Below are 18,700 nucleotides of genomic sequence, written 5' to 3'. Positions count from 1 at the left end.
CATCCAGAGCCACCAGCTTCCGCAGGGTCCCCTTTGCACCTTAGCACACTGCTCTCATTTGCAATGGGGCGGCCCCATGGCTGAGAGCCCCCCATGGTGCCGGGCACTACCCTGACCCACAATCTGCCCCCCAAATGGCATCCAGTTCTAACAGACATGGACAGAATCTTCCTTCTCAACGTGCAGATGGGGAAACTGAGGCACGGGGTGACTGTTCCTCAACCTGCTTCAGGGGCTGGCCTCCTCAGCTCCCATCGGGTCCCCATGCAACTCCCCAACCCAGGTATTCCCCCACGAGATCCACAGGAAACCCAGGCTGAGCTGGGGAAAGGTCCCAGATTTCTTGGGTCCCAGCTCTGTGCCTTAGCCCCATGGCCACCCTCACCATGCGGGGTCCCACAGGAGCATGTGGGGGCTGGGTTGCCCCCCTTCAGGCTGCCCTGAGATCCCCAGCCCCCTCCCTGTCACTGGAGGTGCCTTGCCTCTGGAGGGATTCACATGGGTGGAAGAGGAAGCATCAATGGTCCATCCCTTCCTCCTTCCCACATCTGCCACGGGCCAGTCCTGGACTCTCCCACCCATGTCCCTAGTGACCCTGGAGATCATTTCATCACCCCCTACTGCAGCAACCTGCAGGGTAGAGCTAGTGGGAGGGGGGGGAGTGTCCAGCACCGGTAGGGAGGGGAGATGGGTCTAGAAATGAATGGTGTCATTCTAGAGGGGTCTAGAATGGACGGCCATGCATCTAGAACAGGTCCACGTGGTATCTCCAGAAGTGGACTTATCTTGACGGGAATTGTTTGATGCTGAGGAATCCTAAATCAGCTGGCATGGATCCAGTAACATAGCTGTGCCTCTGTTCTGTCCAGTCATGGACCGTGAACAGTTCGAGAATGGCTCTCAATGGCCAACGGTGGGTCTTCATGGGGATGGATGGAAGGGTCCCATCCCTCATCAGTCAGACTGGGCGAGTCCAAGAGCAGTGCCCAGGCGTTGCCATGGGATAGCGTAGGCAGGACAGAGTCAATCAAGAGGCTAAGGGAGAGGCTATATCATGGACACCAGTGGGTTCCCTAGGGAGGGGGTGGAATCTCCATCCCTAGAGGTGTGTAAGTCCCGGCTTGACCAAGCCCTGGCTGGGATGCTTGAGTTGGGTTGGTCCTGCCTTGGGCAGGGGGCTGGACTCGGCGACTCCCGAGGTCTGTGACTACCCTGGGGTTCAACGGGTCCGTGGAAATCAGGGCATCCGCGTGTGAGAACGTTCCATGGCTGGTTGAGAAAGGCGCCCGTGTGGAGGGAAGGAGACGTTCACATTCCTAGGAGGCATGTGCCAAAGGCTGTGCCAAATGAGGTGTTGAATGACGGGTGGGGGGGTACCACAGGGGACTGCAGAGGAGCTCAGATCTTTAGCTCCGGAAGTCTCCCCCGCCGTCCCAGTTCAATCTCTGGTGTAGCGGCGAAGCCGAGAGCCGTCCCACTGCAGCCCCCGGAGTCACAACACAATACAACTGTCCTACCCGACAAAGTCCCGTCCCCTTCCTTTGCGGGCGGCCTCATGGGAGATCTCTGGAGTCACACGGCTCCGCGGCTCCTCCAGCTTCTCCATGTGCTGGACTGGGGGGGCCACGGAGCCCATGGGGCTCCAACAGCTTCTTTAGCTGGCAACAGGGTGGGGAATGGGGCAGGGGGTCTGTACCCGTGTCACGGCTCACAGGTGGTGCCTGCACTTGGCCCCTCGGCTCCAGGGTGGAAGCCCCCTGTCCCGTGCAGCAGCCCCTACTCGGGGAGCCCCTCCTCCCCAGCGGCAGTGAAACAGCCCTTTCTCAGGGGGTCCACTCCAGTGCGACGACCCTCTCTTGGGGGGCCCGCTCTCACCTTGGGGAGTCTGCCCCTTCGCCTCCGGGACGGTGCCTCTCAGGGCCTCCAACTGTCTGCCTCTGCCGTGAGCCCCCTTGGGGGGGTCCCCTCCCTCTGGATCCCCGGGGTCCCCCTCTGCAGCCCCTTGTCTGTCGTCTGAGCAGGGTCGGGGTCACCAGGGTCCCAGACAGCCTGGCTCCCACTCGGGGCTGTTCTGACACAACGAACTCCCCCCCTTTGTCACATTAAACCAGTCACGTCCAGGCACTGAGCGCCGCTCTGTATGCAACATCCCCCTTGAACTCCCAAAGCGCCCCACTTCCTGACAACCTGCAAGGTGGAACCAAGAGGAGGAATGAAACCGAGCTGTAGGCGCCCTGCTCAACAGTGGGGAGACATTTGGACGGCTCCGGCGTGGCTGCCCAGGTGCCCAGAGTGAGGGAACGCTGACGGCCACATGGCCAGTGATGGGAAGCGGCGGATCGAAGGTTTGTGGCTAGACTGGCCCCACTTTGGCCCCGGTGCTGAAACACGGGAGTGCGGAGAGCTGAGGGCTGTTTTTCTCCTTGGTGTTCCCCTTGGGTCTCTGTCCCTCTGGCCCTCGGGGGTTAATTCCCCACTGGAACCCGCCGGAGCCTCATTCGGTGTGAAACCTCCCAACTCAGGTGTCTTTGTCCCAGCCTAGGGCATGAACTACAAATCCAGCCTTTCCCCGGAGGGGTGAGATCCTGCCCCACTTCCCCACCCCAGCCCTGGCACAAGCAGCAGCGGCTCTGAATTTCGTGGGTCGGGTGGAGCACTCAGTCCAAAAGACAATTTTTTGTCACTTCATTTTTATTCTGTGCGGCCTACGAAGCAGGGCGTGAAACGCAGCAGGGCTGGGGTCGGGGATGGATTTTAATTGCTCAGCCTGGCCATCACGCTGATCGCTGCCAGGTGGCCTGGCCGGCGCTAGGGGGTGTGGGACGGGCGCTGGGCCCCCGGGAACGAACCGTGAACAGAGAGCTGGTGGCAGGATCCAAGTGTCCCAGCAGGGCAGGGGAGGGTGAGGATCTGCCATAAACATCACCCGCCCGGCTGACACGGGGCAGACCCCAAACCGCCAGCTCTGCCCCAGGGCTGGGCTCATGGCCAGTATCCGACTGGACATGGTCCTGGGATGAAACAGCCAAAGGGTTGGGAGATGGGCTTGCAGTGAGTTCCTAACTCCCCTGGGTTCCTGCCTAGATGCTCATGGGTTTGGGAACTGCCGGAGTGAAGCAAAAACTGTGGGAAGGGGGCCTCTGCTATGGGGGGCAAACTCACTCCCATCTATATTCGGAGCCCTCCCAAGCACAGAAGCCTGGGCAGCGATTCACGGCCCGGCTCCAGCCTGCAGCCTCCTCATGGTGTTGTTTATCCAGGGGACGAAGGCGGAGATTTTCGTGTAGACCCCGGGGGCTTTAGTCGGCCCCCAGGAGACGATGCCCTGGGCTGTCCCTCCGCACACCAGGGGGCCCCCGGAGTCGCCCTGCGAAAGGGAACAAGCCACAGATGGAAAACAGCTCGGGGAGTCGTTCCTTGCTGATCCACGGCCCAGTGGCACCCGCCTCGCCCACGGCCCACTGGACTCACTATCCCACCCCCCTCTGTGCAGATGCTCTCTGTCTTCCTCCAACACATCTGTCCCCAGTGACGTGTACAGCGCCTGGTGAAGCAGGGCCTGATGGGCGCTCGCTGCTCCTAGCGCTGACCAGCGCCAACAGCTTTGTCAATCGGGGGTGTTGAGGAGAGGAGGGGAGGTACCTTTGCAGAGTCATAAAACCGGGCTGGGTCCCCCACACACATCATGGTGGCGGGGTCGTAGCCACGATACAGCCAGTCTGGGTTCCTCGGACACGCGGCGTCCGGCATCACCACCACGTCCACTTCCCGGAGCGTGTCTGGTAACAACGCACCCCCTGGCCTAAGATTGCCCCAGCCGGCGACGGTGCACAGGGTCCCTGGCTGAACCCTCTGGTCGGCAGAGGGCAGGTCGATGATAGCCACCGCACGGTTCGTAACCGCGTTCCCCTCCAGCTGGGAGGCAAAGAGCAATGTCACACAAACTCCGGATGCCCAGCAGTCACACGGAAACACCAACACACCTTGGAAACCCACAACTACAGCCGCACTTGGGGAGAGGGATGGGATGGTACCTGCAGCAGTGTGAGGTCACTGGGGGTGGGGGATGGGATGGGGCGGTACCTGCAGCAGTGTGAGGTCACTGGGGGTGGGGGATGGGATGGGGGCGGTACCTGCAGCAGTGTGAGGTCACTGGGGGCGGGGGATGGGATGGGGGCGGTACCTGCAGCAGTGTGAGGTCACTGGGGGTGGGGGATAGGATGGGGCGGTACCTGCAGCAGTGTGAGGTCACTGGGGGTGGGGGATGGGATGGGGGCGGTACCTGCAGCAGTGTGAGGTCACTGGGGGTGGGGGATGGGATGGGGGCGGTACCTGCAGCAGTGTGAGGTCACTGGGGGCGGGGGATGGGATGGGGGTGGTACCTGCAGCAGGGTGAGGTCACTGGGGGTGGGGGATAGGATGGGGCGGTACCTGCAGCAGTGTGAGGTCACTGGGGGTGGGGGATGGGATGGGGCGGTACCTGCAGCAGTGTGAGGTCACTGGGGGTGGGGGATGGGATGGGGCGGTACCTGCAGCAGTGTGAGGTCACTGGGGGTGGGGGATGGGATGGGGGCGGTACCTGCAGCAGTGTGAGGTCACTGGGGGTGGGGGATGGGATGGGGCGGTACCTGCAGCAGTGTGAGGGCACTGGGTATGGGGGTGGTACCTGCAGCAGTGTGAGGTCACTGGGGGTGGGGGATGGGATGGGGTGGTACCTGCAGCAGTGTGAGGTCACTGGGGGTGGGGGATGGGATGGGGGCGGTACCTGCAGCAGTGTGAGGTCACTGAGGGTGGGGGATGGGATGGGGGCGGTACCTGCAGCAGTGTGAGGTCACTGGGGGTGGGGGATGGGATGGGGTGGTACCTGCAGCAGTGTGAGGTCACTGGGGGTGGGGGATGGGATGGGGGCGGTACCTGCAGCAGTGTGAGGTCACTGGGGGTGGGGGATGGGATGGGGTGGTACCTGCAGCAGTGTGAGGTCACTGGGGGTGGGGGATGGGATGGGGGTGGTACCTGCAGCAGTGTGAGGTCACTGGGGGTGGGGGATGGGATGGGGGCGGTACCTGCAGCAGTGTGAGGTCACTGGGGGTGAGGGATGGGATGGGGGCGGTACCTGCAGCAGTGTGAGGTCACTGAGGGCGGGGGATGGGATGGGGGTGGTACCTGCAGCAGTGTGAGGTCACTGGGGGTGGGGGATGGGATGGGGGCGGTACCTGCAGCAGTGTGAGGTCACTGGGGGTGGGGGATGGGATGGGGGTGGTACCTGCAGCAGTGTGAGGTCACTGGGGGTGGGGGATGGGATGGGGGCGGTACCTGCAGCAGTGTGAGGTCACTGAGGGCGGGGGATGGGATGGGGGTGGTACCTGCAGCAGTGTGAGGTCACTGGGGGTGGGGGATGGGATGGGGTGGTACCTGCAGCAGTGTGAGGTCACTGGGGGTGGGGGATGGGATGGGGTGGTACCTGCAGCAGTGTGAGGTCACTGGGGGTGGGGGATGGGATGGGGGTGGTACCTGCAGCAGTGTGAGGTCACTGGGGGTGGGGGATGGGATGGGGCGGTACCTCTAGCAACATGATATCGTTTTTTAAAGTCCTATTATCGTATTCCTCATGTGCGAGCTGCTGTACCACCAGGATCACTTGCTGGCTCGGTTCCCGACGTTTGATGTTGTGGGCTCCCAGGGTGACCGTGATGTTACTGTAAAAGCCGACACACAGGGCATTAGGGGCAGGGACTATCTGGGCTGGGGTAGGAAGGTACTTGCTCTGGGCCATGGGCAGGAAGGCCCATGCAGTGGGGGATGAGCAGGAGGGTCCATGCTGGGGGGGATGGGCAGGAGGGTCCATAGCGTGGGGGATGGGCAAGAGGGTCCATGCTAGGGGGGATGGGCAGGAGGGTCCATAGCGTGGGGGATGGGCAGGAGGGTCCATGCTAGGGGGGGTGGATGTGTTAGTGACTCTCTTGTGGTCAATGACTCAGCCCCACTCCTAGGCTCCCCCATGGCCGGCTGCCTCTGTGCCCCCAAGAGCCTTCTCCCCTGTTGTGCTCCCCTTCCCTGCGTCTCTACCCCCTGCCCCTCAGCGACCCCCACAGCCTGATCCCAGCATTTTCCCATGCCCTGCCCCCAAGCCCCGTGACCTGCAGAGCTGCCCTGGGCTGGGACCAGACCCCAACTGGGCTCACTCTCCACAGCCCCTTTGATTTACCCCACACTGGGGATGGGCCGTGGGTCGCAGAGGCCCCTAGAGACTCGCCGACACCCCCTGGGCAGGCCAGACCCCTGGGATCTGCTCCCCCAGCCCCTGCCTCTTCCCTGCCCCCCACACCAGCACCAGAGCTCCCGGCTGCCCCTCCTCCACTGACCCCACCCGCCCCCACGTCCCCGCCCAGAAGCACTTACTTCCCCCGGCAGTGAGCAGCCGTCAGCACGACGTTGTCCGCCACCAGGAACCCGCCGCAGAGAGTCGTCCTGTTTTTACGCTGGACACGCAGAAAGGCCATGTAGGGCCTGGAGTGGGGCTTGGATTCCCATCCCCCGACGATCTCACCTGGGGAGAGAACAGGTTCATGCCAAGGGCCCCCCGCACATCCCTGGCTTGGCACTGGGGGAACCCTGTCCCTCCTCAGCTCAGGACTCAATTCAGGTGGGTGAAAAAGCTCGCCAGGCGGTGGAAAGGCACCGAGGAGGACAGCCACAGGGACCAGTAAGGAGAAACCAGGCAGGGACAGCTGAAAATCTCTGACCATCAGAGAGATGTTGGACGTTGCGATGGCCAACCTGCTCGCTTGGCTTTAACCCCGGCAATCCCCCATTGAGAGGCGCCCCTATGGAGGGACCCAGCACTGGTTCTGTGGGGTTCATGGGCCCCTGGGAACAGGTCAGAGCGAGGGGCCAGGTTCCAGTCGATATCAGGGCAGACACAGCGGGAGATGACCCAGCTGAGCTACAGATGTGGTCAGAAATCTGGCTACTTAAAGCCAGACAAGTGGGTTCATGGCTCCCACTGGAGTCTTTCCGGAGACGACTCGGGAATATTCGTTTGTCGTCTGTATCCCAGAGGCCATTTTCAAAATCCATTCCTGATAGTTGCATATGGGGCACAGACCCCAAGACCCTCCCCTGAAGAGCTTCCATTTCCAATGATCGCACTGACAAAGGGAGTCCTGGCTCCTCGCACCCTGCCTGCTCTAACCACTAGACCCCACTTCCCAGGTGGGGAGAGACCCCTGGAGGCCTGGTTCGGAACCTCGAATTAAAAGCCCCCCGATCCTCTTTCCTACTCTCAGTCTCTCAGGGGCTTTAGCGCCGTACCTGCACCAGCACCGAGGATCTCTCACCCCCACCTCCCAACCGCCCCTAGCTGGGTCCTAGGAACCAGCCATCGTCCTGGCAGAAGCATCTGACTCTGGGGAAGAGCTGGGATTTGCAACCAGCCCAGAGAGTTCCCCACAATCCCTGATCCCCGCCCCCCACTCACCAGCCCCAGCACCGGGGGGCAGGAGAAAGGCCACGGGCAGCAGGATCAGGAGCAGCAGCATCACCGTCTGGAGAAAGTGACACGGCTTGAACCTCAGCCCCGGGGGTTTATAGAACCAGCGGCAAACGGCCGTTCCCGTGCACTCGGCTCACGCGGGGAGGTGACACAATGCAGGGCCCACAGAAACCTCAGGGTCACGTTGGTGACACACGGTGGGGGGGACAGAGGATGGAGGGGGTGGCCAAAAAACAGCCTCTTTCTAGAGGAAGGAGCCCAGGGTAAACCTCCTCTTCCCACCTCCCATTCCCTGGGGCCTGCCTGGATCCTGCACCCCTGGCATCTGCTTCATTTGAAGCTCTCCCATCTCCTAGAATCCCAGAATCCCAGGCCTGGCAGAGACCTCAGGAAGCATCGAGTCCAGCCCCCTGCCCAAGGCAGGACCAACCCAACTCAATCATCCCAGCCAGGACTTGGTCAAGCTGGGACTGAAACACCTCTAGGGATGGAGATTCCACCCCCTCCCTAGGGGACCCATCCCAGTGCTTCCCCACCCTTTTCATGCAGCCTTTTCGAGCTTATGGATCCCTTTTCAATGTATTACACTTTCATCAACCCCCCTTGCTGTGGAAGAAAGACAAGAAAAGAAAAACAAGAAAAAAGAGAGAGGAAGAAAAAAGAGAAAAAAGAAGAAACAGAGAGAGAATAAAGAAGGAAAAAAGAGAGAAGGAAAAAGAAAAAGAAAGAAAAGAAAAAGAGAAAAAAGTGGAAAAAAAAGGAAAAAGAGAAGAAGGAGAGAGTGTCAAGAGAGAAAGAAAGAGAAAAAAGGGAGAGAAACAAGAAAAGGAGAGAGAAAGAGAAGAGACGTATCAGAGGGGGAGCCGTGTTAGTCTGAATCTGCAAAAGCGACGAGGAGTCCTGTGGCACCTTATAGACTACCTGAAGTGTAGGAGCATAAGCTTTCGTGAGCAAAGACCCACTTCTTCAGATGCATCTGACGAAGTGGGTCTTTGCCCACGAAAGCTTATGCTCCTACACTTCAGTTAGTCTATAAGGTGCCACAGGACTCCTTGTCGCTTTTAAAGAGAAGAGAGACACAGAAAGGAAAAGAGGGGGGGGGAAGAAAATAGAAAAAAAACTAAAAAGAGAGAGGGAAAAAGAAAAAAAGAAAAAAGAAAAAGAGAGGAGAAAATGAGATAAAGAGCGAGAAAGAGAAAAAGAAAGGATCGGGCCCGCCAGGGTGGGCCTGATCCTTATTTTTAAACTTTCCACAGACCCCGTGCAGTACTGTCACAGACAACCAAGGGTCCATGGACCACAGACTGGGAACCCCTGTCCTAGGGAATTCGGTTTTCCTAGGATCCAACATTTCAAGCATTTCTCTCACCCCTTCATTGTCATTTCTCCACATCTCTTGTGGCCCTGGATCAATAGCCCAACTAAAATCAAGGTGGCTCATGTCGCCTAGGGTATGTGTAGACTACATGCCTCTGCCGACAAAGCATGTAAATTAGACTACCCGACATAGTCAATGAAGTGGGATTTAAATACCCCCGCCTTCATTAGAATAAAAATGGCCGCCGCCCTGTGTCGGCTCAGCTGATCGTTGGCACAGCGCGCAAGTCAAGACACGGCTCGGTCGACAGGCGAAGCCTTTGTTGAACCCTCCTGTAAACCTCCTCCTTACAGCACAAGTTAGCAGATTAAAAACCAACACGCTGCTTTCAATTGTCCGCAGTGCGTGCTAGTTTTTGAAAAGCTGCAACACACGGGTAAACTCCCCTCAAAACTCCAGCCATCTGAAGAATTGGGCTGTGCCCACAAAAGTTAATGGTCCCAGCTGCATGTTTTGTTAGTCTATAAAGTGCTACCAGACCAGGTTTTGTTTTTTAAGTTTCTCCTGCACAGACTAACTCGGCTACCCCCGAAGCTTCCCCTCAATTCTGATAGTTGTCAGATACTACTGGGTTGTTCTTGTGCTCCGGTAAAAACACTGGCTTTTAAAAGGGCAGGTTAGTGTATCTTAAACATGTTAATGTCGCTAAACATCTACAAAATGTTGCTATGAAAGAGATTTGATTGTCTCACAGCTCTTCAGTGCTCGGTTTTACGGCTTGCTCCGGCTGTGTTTTTTCAGATAATGAGGGTGTGTGTTTATCTTAGAGGAAGTGTCTGTTATAAAATAAGAAGTTTTCCCTTTAATTTTTGTAACTAGCTAATTTTTAGAAGCTGCTTTTGTAAAGTCATCCAGTGTAAAACCTGCTCATATGGGTTCTTTTGCACTTTTATTGTCGATGGAGGGGAAAGGACTTTGAGATTTTACAATGTTTACAGCCAACGTCATTTTATGGCTTGTTATCTTACTGAGACATTGTGTGTTTAGACCATGGGATTGGCAGACTTTATCTTAGAAGAGGTGCCTCTGCTTGTAAAAGTTATAATCTCTTTACGAAAGTTTTCCTTTGGACAAAACTTAAAAACTGAGCCAGTGGCTGTGGCGGAAGTAGAATATTTCTGGGGGGATGCTGTATTTTGATATTCGCGTCAACCAAAGAATGAAGAAACAAGCTTAGCGTTAAAACAGTTAGAAGGGTTACTTATCTACTTCCTTCACACAGGGGTCTTCTAGGAACAGGACGTGTTACTGCCTAATTTCTCCCCTGTGTTGTAAAACAACTCTCTAAAGGGTGTTTTAATATAACGTATAGCCGGCAATATTACAATTTCTTCACAATTGACGTATCTGTAAGCAGGGGTCGATCGTACTAAATTGTCTAAATTAAAATTTGCAGATGATACTAAACAGCTCAAGATAGTTGAGACCAAAGCAGACTGGGAAGAGCTTCGAAAAGATCTCGCCAAACTAAGTGATTGGGCAACAAAATGACAAATGAAATTGAATGTTATAAATGTAAAGTAATGCATGTTGGAAAAAATAATCCCAGCTACACATACGATATAAAGAGGATTAATTTAGCTACAACTACTCAAGAGAGAGATCTTGGAGTCATTATGGATAGTTCTCTGAAAACATCCACTTAGGCTATGTCTAGACTGCAAGCCTCTTTCGAAAGAGCGCGTCTAGACTGCACGCGGAATTTCGAAAAAGCAAGCCGCTTTTTCGAAAGAAAGCACCCAGTGAGTCTGGATGCTTTCTTTCTAAAAAGCCTGTTTGCTGTCAAGAACGCCTTCTTTCGAAAGAGCACTTTTGAAAGAAGGCGTTCTTCCTCATGGAATTAGGTTTACCACCGTCGAAAGAAAAGCCGCATTCTTTCGATTTAATTTGCAAATGGGTGTGGATCTTCTTTCATTTTGATTAGAACATTTGGATGAAATGTTGTTCAGTAAGATTTGGAAGCCCTCTGAACTGGATCCAGTCTGCAGGTTGGTACTTGCTCACCTCTTGGCTAGTGCATCCTATGCATGTTTAGGTCACCCAACTTCTACAATAGTGTTTCTTAAACTTTTTAAGACCATGCGAACTAGCGGTTTGTATGTGTAGCCCCTATTAAAGTTAATTCGAACTAACGGCCACCCTCACCATGTGGTGTCCCAAAGGAGCATGTGGGGGATGGGTTACCTCCCTCCCCCCACTCTGTCCTGAGATCCCCAGCCCCACCGCTTCCCTATCGCTGGAGGTGCCTTTTCCCTGGGGGGGATTCACAGGCATGGAAGAGGAAGATCAATGGTCCAGCCTTTCCTCCATCCTATCTCTGCCAGGGGCCCATCCTGGACTCTCCCAGCCATCCCCGTGATGGACTTGGAGCCTGCTTCATAACCACTAAGGCAGCTACTTGCAGGGTAGACCTCACGGCAGGAGGGGGAGAGGTGCTGCACCAGGTAGGGTGGGGAGAAGGGTCTAGAACCAAATGGTACTGTTCTAGAGGGGTCGAGAATGGATGGATCTGGATGTACATCACTCTAGCAACGATCTACATAGGATCTGTAGCTTCCAGTCGATCTAGACTGGAATTGCTTGATCAGCAGGAATCCTAACTTGACCTACATGTCTCCAGCAATGCATTTGCTCCTCTACGTTGCTGAAGCGTGGACCTTGAAGAGTTCAGGGATAGCTCTAGATGGACAATTGTAGATATTCCATGGCAATGGATGGATCCCATCTATGATCAGGTCAGACCAGCCGATTGTCAGATAACATTACAAGGCTGGTTTATAGACTGTGTTGAGGGAAGAGAGAGATGTGGACAACTGGAAGGCATTTGCCAAAGTGCAACATGGCCTACAGATTGATGACACTTATTTTACCAAGACAATGATCATCAGCAAATTATGAGTTTTGGGTTGTGCCTTCCCAAGACACGCTTATGCATGAAATATATCGTAGTCCTTTTCTAGGGGTGAATATTGTGGCTACAGATATTCACAGGCCCTAGGTAACACCCACTCAGTAACAATTGCTGAGACTCCCCTATTCACCCCAAAGACCCAGAAGCTGTACTCCAAACCCCAAAGCTATATTCATGAGCCTAAGACCTAGGGGCAAGCGGAAGGCCATGGGGAGCAGAGATGTATCTGCACCTGTGTGTTCCAAGTCAGTACAAGGACGGTGCATCTGCAATTGAAGGAGAGAGAAAACCTCGGGATCGCCCAAACACTCCTCCAAATACAGGACATGGACATCTGTGTTTCCTATCACAGCCAGCCACCCAGGCACAGGGGGAGGGCAAGTCATGTGTCAGATGGATATCTCAAAATCCCAAAAGCTGGATGGTTACTGCATGACTGAATCTCCGCACAGCTGGATGGACAATGCACTGCTGGCTGGAGAAGACCCTGCAGGGAGAGGTCTCTCAAGATCTAAGGCTGGACATAGATACATAGACAGACAGATAGATGGGATGGACTTGGGACTGGTAATCACTCACTTGGCTTTTCACATTTGAGTTCCCTTCACATATTTGTGCCCCCGGCACAGAGGGGGTTAAGACTGGGGCACAGCGGTGGGCAGGGATTCCTTGCGTCCCCACCTCCACACTGGGCTTGAAACCCCTGAGCCCAGCTGGGTCCAGCCATGACCCACCAGCCCAGTCTGACCCCATCCGAGCGGAGCCCGTCCATCCCCGGCGGGTACAGATGCTGCTCTGGATTTCACCACTCGGGTTGCTCACTCGGTACCCGAATCACCTTTTTGGTACCATTTTTATTCACAACTGGGGATGTGGGAAGCAAGTGGTCAGCGCTGGGGACTGACCTGCAAACAGTTGAATGCAGAATTCCCAGAGTTCCCTTCCCAGAGCTGGGCTCCGTGCCTGGATGCTCAGGGCTTCGGTGCTACCTGAGCAGAGAGCCTTGGCTGAGGGAGGGGACTCAGCCATCCCTAGAAAAGCAGGTCTGAAATGTGGGCCAAGCCAAGACACAGAAGTGATGCAATTTCTGACTGTTCGGTACTTTCTGGTGGGGCTCAGGACTGCAGATTCTTCATCGTCTTCTGGATCCAGGGCATAAAGGTGGAGACTCTTGTGTACATGGCGGGTGGAGTCCCAGTTTTGGAACCCCCGGAGACGATGCCCTGGGCTTTTTTCCCACACACGAGGGGGCCCCCGGAGTCACCCTGCGAAATGGAAAAAAATAGACAAAGAACAGTGACACTGCAGCTCCCCTTTCATTTGTACAGCCCCGAGCGCAGAGGGACCAACTCCCTGAGGCTTGACCTCCACCCCAGCAGCCTGACACAAACCACCAGTTTTGCAAGAGAGCCTTCAGACGGGGGTAGGGAGCGGGATTTACTTTGGAAGAACTGCTGCCTTCGTCTGGGTCCCCCACACACATCATGGTGGTGGCGTCGTAGTAGCGATAGGGCCCATCCTGGTTCCTTGGACAACCGGCATCCTCCATCACCGCCACGTCGGCCTCCCACAGCGTGTCTGACATCTGCTTCTTCTCTAGACTAGTCCTGCCCCAGCCAGCGACGCTGCACTTGGTCTTCGGACGCACTCGCTGCTTGGCCGGGGGCAGCTTGATGAAGTCCACATATTTATTGTGATGAGCTTCACCCTGCAGCTACACACAGCCAGGGACACAAGCACAAGGGAGAATACGAGGCTCACCAGGCCAATGAGGAAGAACCCACAGAAAATGCACAGCCACGAGTTCACTAGGGTTCGGTTGATGGGATGGGGGTGGTATGTGCAGCAGTGTGAGGTCACTGGGGGTGGGGGATGGGATGGGATGGGGTGGTACCTGCAGCAGTGTGAGGTCACTGGGGGTGGGGAATGGGATGGGGTGGTACCTGCAGCAGTGTGAGGTCACTGGGGATGGGGGATGGGATGGGGGCGGTACCTGCAGCAGTGTGAGGTCACTGGGGGTGGGGCTATGGGATGGGGGTGGTACCTGCAGCAGTGTGAGGTCACTGGGGGTGGGGGATGGGATGGGATGGGATGGGGGTGGTACCTGCAGCCGTGTGAGGTCACTGGGGGTGGGGGATGGGATGGGGGCGGTACCTGCAGCAGTGGGAGGTCACTGGGGGTGGGGGATGGGATGGGGGCGGTACCTGCAGCAGTGTGAGGTCACTGGGGGTGGGGGATGGGATGGGGGTGGTACCTGCAGCAGTGTGAGGTCACTGGGGGTGGGGGATGGGATGGGGCGGTACCTGCAGCAGTGTGAGGTCACTGGGGGTGGGGGATGGGATGGTGCAGTACCTGCAGTATCATGATGTCGTTATTTTTAGTTTTATCATCATACTGCGGGTGGGGGATCTGCCGTTGCACTTGGATCACTTGCTGGCTCGGTTCCCATTGGCTGATGTTATGGGCTCCCAGGACGACATTGATTTTTCTGTGAAAGCTGAGAGCAGCACGTGGGGCTTTAGGGTCCGGGGTCGGCTATGACTATTTCTGGCTCGTCAATTCTGACCTTTGGGGCTCTCAGGCCAGGTCTCAGATTCTTTCTGGTGCCTTTGAGCTCCCCCCCAGCCAATTCCCCCCTCCCAGCTAGATCCATGCCCAGCCCCCAGCCTGGGGCTTTGACTCCTCCCTGCCCCACAGTTTAGTCCCACTGATTTACCCAGCGCTGGGGCTGGGCTGTGGGTTGCAGAGGCCCCTAGAGACTCGCCAACACCCCTTGAACAGGTCAGTCCCCTGGGCTCTGACCCTTCCCGGCCCCCCACGCCAGCACCAGGCATCTTTGTTCTCCATCTCCCACTAACCCCACCTGTCCCCATGTCCCAGCCCAGAGGCACTTACTCTCCCTGGCAGTGAGCGGCCGTCAGCACAATGTTTGGCTTCACCAGGAACCCAGCACACTTAGACCACTTCTGTCCATGTTGTATATACAAGTAGGCCATGTAGGGCCTGGAGTGGGGCTCGGCTTCCTGGCCCCCGATGATCTGTCCTGGGGGGGGGGATCAGATTCACACAAAGAAACCCCTCACCTCCCTGTGCATGGAGAGTGTTCGCACCCTGATGACTTCTCTTTCTCCATCAGCCCACAGCAGCTGGACTGTGCAAAGCCCGACCTCCCAAATGTCTGGGCCCATGGAAAATCATGGGTTTTACTAAAGGTGTATTGCTCAGAAAGCCTCGTCTGGCCCCTGCCCCATTGCCTGTGGCCAAAACCTTGTGTGCTGCTCTCATTGTGCAGATGGGGAAACCGAGGCCCAACCAGATGGTTTCTAATTCTGGATGCTCGACTCTTCTCACCACGGCATCAAAATCCCAACCTCGGGGAGTCAGCCCAACGTTCCCACTGGGAGGCAAGATCTGATCCCAAATCTCCTTCGTCCCAGCAAAGCACTTAACCTGCTCCCACGCAGAATGGGCCGGGGTTGGAGTCACAGGGTGGGGGGTCCCCAGGCCCTGCCCCCCATCCGCAGCCAGAGGTGAGTCTCCGCCGGCAGGTAGAAGAGAAGGTGTATTGGGTCACAGGGACACAGTGGAGCACAGGGTGGATGTTCACACAGGGACCAAGAACAGGCAGGACTATTCCTCTCGGGGAGAAGGGGGCTCAGGCCCTGAACCCCCCTTTCCGGCTCTAAGCCTCTTCTCTCGTCCTCACCCAGCCAAGACTGCCCCTTCCCCCAGGCTCTAGTCCCCAGGCTGGGGTCAGCCCCCTTCCCAGGCAGATGTTATCTCCTGTGCCCTCCGGTGTGAGGCTGAATCCACCTCTGCAGTGAGTCACCCCTCTTCTCCAGACAGTGCTGCCATGCCCAGGACAGAGGATCCACACACAACACACAAAGCAACACAACCTCTTCTATGTCACAGCAGGTTCCTCCCTACACTGGTGCCTGCCCGCCCGCCACACTGCCACAGATGGAGGCCACCCCGCTGGGCTTCGAGACCCCGAATTCCCCATGATTCCTGCCGACATCTCAGCCCCAGGCCCGTTGTCCCCCAGCTCGCTGGTCCCGGGGGTCACGTTAGACCCAGCCAGACCTTTGCTGCCTCAAGCGCCTGCCTTTTGGGTTTTGTCCTGCCGTGGCCACTGAGGATTTCGAGCCCCGTGCTCTCAGAAACTCCCTCCCCATGGAGGGTCCTACAGACGGGGGCAAGTTCTCGCTTTGCCTCCAATCTCCTCAGGAGATCACTGGCCTGGGAGCTCTCCCAGCCAGACAAGGTCTCCTGGTCTTGGCTGTTTCTTTCCAATTTGCCACCATCCTGCCAGGCATGTGGACACCAGACCAGGCTGCAATGTCCACTCATGGTCCCACCGACACGGTGTCCAGAGATGGCCCCACCTTCCCTGGCTTATGTCCACTGATCTAGAGCCTCAGGAACTCATATCTGGTTGGCTTCCACCAGAACTTCCAAGTCCCAGAACAACGTGGCACCCAACCCCAACAATAACATTGCCCCGTCTCCTCCCTAGGAGCTGAACCCGCTGGTCTCCAAGAGATGGGAGGGGGAGGCCACATCTCCCCGGCACCGCCGATCATCTTGGCCTTAAGACCATCACCCTCCACCCCACTGCAAGCGAGTGTGAGCTCTGAGGAGAGTCTTGGAAAATCGAGGGAAGAACAGACCCGTCCCCCATCACCCTCACTGATGGGCAAACATCATGCTCTGCAGACCCACATGGTCACCGCTGGCTGCTGCACACACTTGAAACATGTCTGAGTAACACCCTGCTGTATAATCTTATCACTTTACCTGCCACAGCTATTTTCTCAGGACACTAATGGGCAGCAAATTATGAGTTTTTGGGTGCTACTTTACGAGGCACACTTGGAATAAAATTTATCGTAATCCTGTATAAGTGGTGAATAAAGGGGTACAATCTGTCACAGGCCCTAAGGTAACACACACAGAACCGAGTCCCTGAGAACCTCTGTTCACTCCAAACTCCAGGTGCCCCACACCCAACTGTACTCACCAGCCCAAGTCCCAGGGGGCAGGAGAACGGCCATGGGGAGCAGAAACAAGCAGTGAACCTGCATGTCTGCAGTCAGTGCAGAGACGGTGCCTCTGCCGAAGACCTGCAGAGTTTATAGGCTTAGCTTGGGGGAGGGATTCAAGGGGGCAGGAAACCTCAAGGTCACATGTACACTCTTCTAACTGCAGGGCTCAGGTGTCTGTTTCCAACCCCACGGGCTGGGGGGGAAGGATAGAACATTAGTGAGCCCAGTAGCTGGGTCCGTGCACAGCCGGCCAGGTGATGCCCCACTGGATGGAGAAGACCCCGTGTCCAGCAGGGTCCGGGGTTGCTCTGAGTGCCGGCTCACAGCTGGGCACATCTAGGACTCGGACTCACCTGGCCATACCCTCACTGAGCTCCCTGCCCATGTATCTGTACTGGGGCTTGGAGGTGACAGGGACTGATCTCGGTTGGGAACGGGGCCCTCTGATCAGTCTTAGGGTGGGCCAGATGTGAGCCAGCTGGCACTGGGCAAAGCAGGTATCAGCGCTCGTCACAGCAACTGCAGGGGGAGAGTTTCTGAGAAGCCCTGCAGGGAGGCTGTGACCATGTGATGGGGATGCGGCTGTTTCTGTGACATCCGGAACCTGAGAGCTGTGACCGTACAAAGGGAAATGACACAGCAGAGAGACACGTAGCCCCTGGGAGACCCGGCTTGCAGCTCCCCTGCATTTCGCTATGCCCCGCTCTAACCGCTAGACCTCACTCCCTTCCCAGAGCTGGGGAGAGAGCCCCGGAGACCTGGCTCCCAGACAACTCAGGGCTGCCAGGAACACCCTCCGAACTGCTGCCCTCCTTGTACAGGGGACAGTTTGTGCCAAATGGTGATATACTCCCCTCCTTCCCAAGCCAGGCCGGTCTCAGCCCCAAGAAAGTTACTGCACCCAAGGCCCAGCTGCCCTGGGGTTCTACCCTGCCGGGTGGGGGTGGGAGGCTCCATTAGAAGCTGGAATTTCCTCCAGCCACGTGCTCCGTGGGCGACATGAGTGCGGGGGCTGGATCAGGGAGAACATCTCTAACCTGATCTACAGTGTCTGTACCTGGAATTACCACCCAGGGGATCTCTCAACCCAGGGCCAGCCCGTTCCCGGAGGAGGGATTGATCTGTGTTACCTGGCCAGCCAGGTATGGAAGCAGAGGTGGGTCCCTGACAGGCCCCGGACGCTGCTGTTAGCTTAGAACTGACAAACTCCTCACTTGAGACCAGGCTGCTCAGCTGGGTGCGAGTTTCCCTCACGCTGAGGCCAGCCTGATCAACCCCACTTCCCGGGCAGACCCTGAGGTGCCTGGAAGTCGCCCCTGTGCTCACCTCCCACGCTGGTACCCTGTGCTGAGCGGTGTGGGGACAGCTGCGTTTGGCTTTCTTACATGGGCCAGGTTGGCTCGGAACTGGGGACCCCCCCCAGATTTCCAGTGTGACTGCACCATGTGCTACCAGATGCATTTTGTCTGCAACCTCTTCCAGCTCTGCCTCAGTACAAGCCGGTTGTCAGAGCCTGGGGGAGGCCGTGACAGGGGCCAGCCCAGCAAACCACTGAGGCACATTGACACCTGCCCGTGGGGAAGCCACTGGTGACACTTGCACCACGGGGGGGGGGGGGGGGGTTGCTGTTTGCATGCCAGGCCCAGCTGGGAATGTGGCTAACACAGCTCAGCCCTGCAACGGGGGCTAGAAACACCCCCCAGCTCTTCTGCAGGCTGCTGGCCAAAGCCACCCACTTCCGGGCCAGGAGGGACCATGGGGACCTTCCAGCCTCATCCCCTGAGCTCCCCAAAACCAGATCCCGCTTCAATTTCTGCCTCTGCTGCATCCTGAGACAGATGTTCCCACCCACATGGTCCCATTTCCACCTT

General features: G+C 56.8%; 2 protein-coding genes across 2 annotated transcripts; both read right to left on the bottom strand.

Moving 5' to 3' along the window:
- Positions 1-2,897: 2,897 nt before the first annotated feature.
- LOC102460362 (cathepsin G-like) lies at positions 2,898-7,538 on the bottom strand. Its single transcript, XM_089774454.1, has 5 exons — positions 7,478-7,538; positions 6,400-6,547; positions 5,561-5,696; positions 3,643-3,915; positions 2,898-3,367 (listed from the first exon to the last, which is right to left on the bottom strand). Exons 1-5 carry the CDS (start codon positions 7,536-7,538, stop codon positions 3,212-3,214), a joined length of 774 nt encoding a protein of 257 aa, XP_089630580.1. The 3' UTR covers positions 2,898-3,211.
- A 5,100-nt stretch (positions 7,539-12,638) lies between these two features.
- Positions 12,639-16,868, bottom strand: LOC106732481 (granzyme B-like). The gene is made up of 5 exons (XM_089774173.1): positions 16,805-16,868; positions 14,677-14,824; positions 14,134-14,269; positions 13,223-13,495; positions 12,639-13,046 (listed from the first exon to the last, which is right to left on the bottom strand). Exons 1-5 carry the CDS (start codon positions 16,866-16,868, stop codon positions 12,897-12,899), a joined length of 771 nt encoding a protein of 256 aa, XP_089630299.1. The 3' UTR covers positions 12,639-12,896.
- Between the last annotated feature and the right edge of the window lie 1,832 nt (positions 16,869-18,700).

The sequence above is a fragment of the Pelodiscus sinensis genome, chromosome 30 (assembly GCF_052426305.1).
Source record: "Pelodiscus sinensis isolate ZL-2025 chromosome 30, ASM5242630v1, whole genome shotgun sequence".
NCBI lineage: Eukaryota > Metazoa > Chordata > Testudines > Trionychidae > Pelodiscus > Pelodiscus sinensis.
Note: the sequence above shows the minus strand (reverse complement) of the source record. Positions and strands in the feature narration are given on the sequence as shown.

What these genes read in the sequence shown, in the direction of transcription:
- LOC106732481 (XM_089774173.1), bottom strand. Translation starts at nt 16,868, where the DNA reads ATGCAGGTTCACTGCTTGTTTCTGCTCCCCATGGCCGTTCTCCTGCCC. An exon ending in GCCCCCTGGGACTTGGGCTG is followed by an intron (nt 14,825 to 16,804) that starts GTGAGTACAGTT and finishes CCCCCCCCCCAG; the next exon opens with GACAGATCATCGGGGGCCAG. An exon ending in ACGACATCATGATACTGCAG is followed by an intron (nt 13,496 to 14,133) that starts GTACTGCACCAT and finishes GGCTGTGTGTAG; the next exon opens with CTGCAGGGTGAAGCTCATCA.
- LOC102460362 (XM_089774454.1), bottom strand. Translation starts at nt 7,538, where the DNA reads ATGCTGCTGCTCCTGATCCTGCTGCCCGTGGCCTTTCTCCTGCCCCCC. An exon ending in GCTGCTCACTGCCGGGGGAA is followed by an intron (nt 5,697 to 6,399) that starts GTAAGTGCTTCT and finishes CGGCTTTTACAG; the next exon opens with TAACATCACGGTCACCCTGG. An exon ending in ACGATATCATGTTGCTAGAG is followed by an intron (nt 3,916 to 5,560) that starts GTACCGCCCCAT and finishes TTTGCCTCCCAG; the next exon opens with CTGGAGGGGAACGCGGTTAC.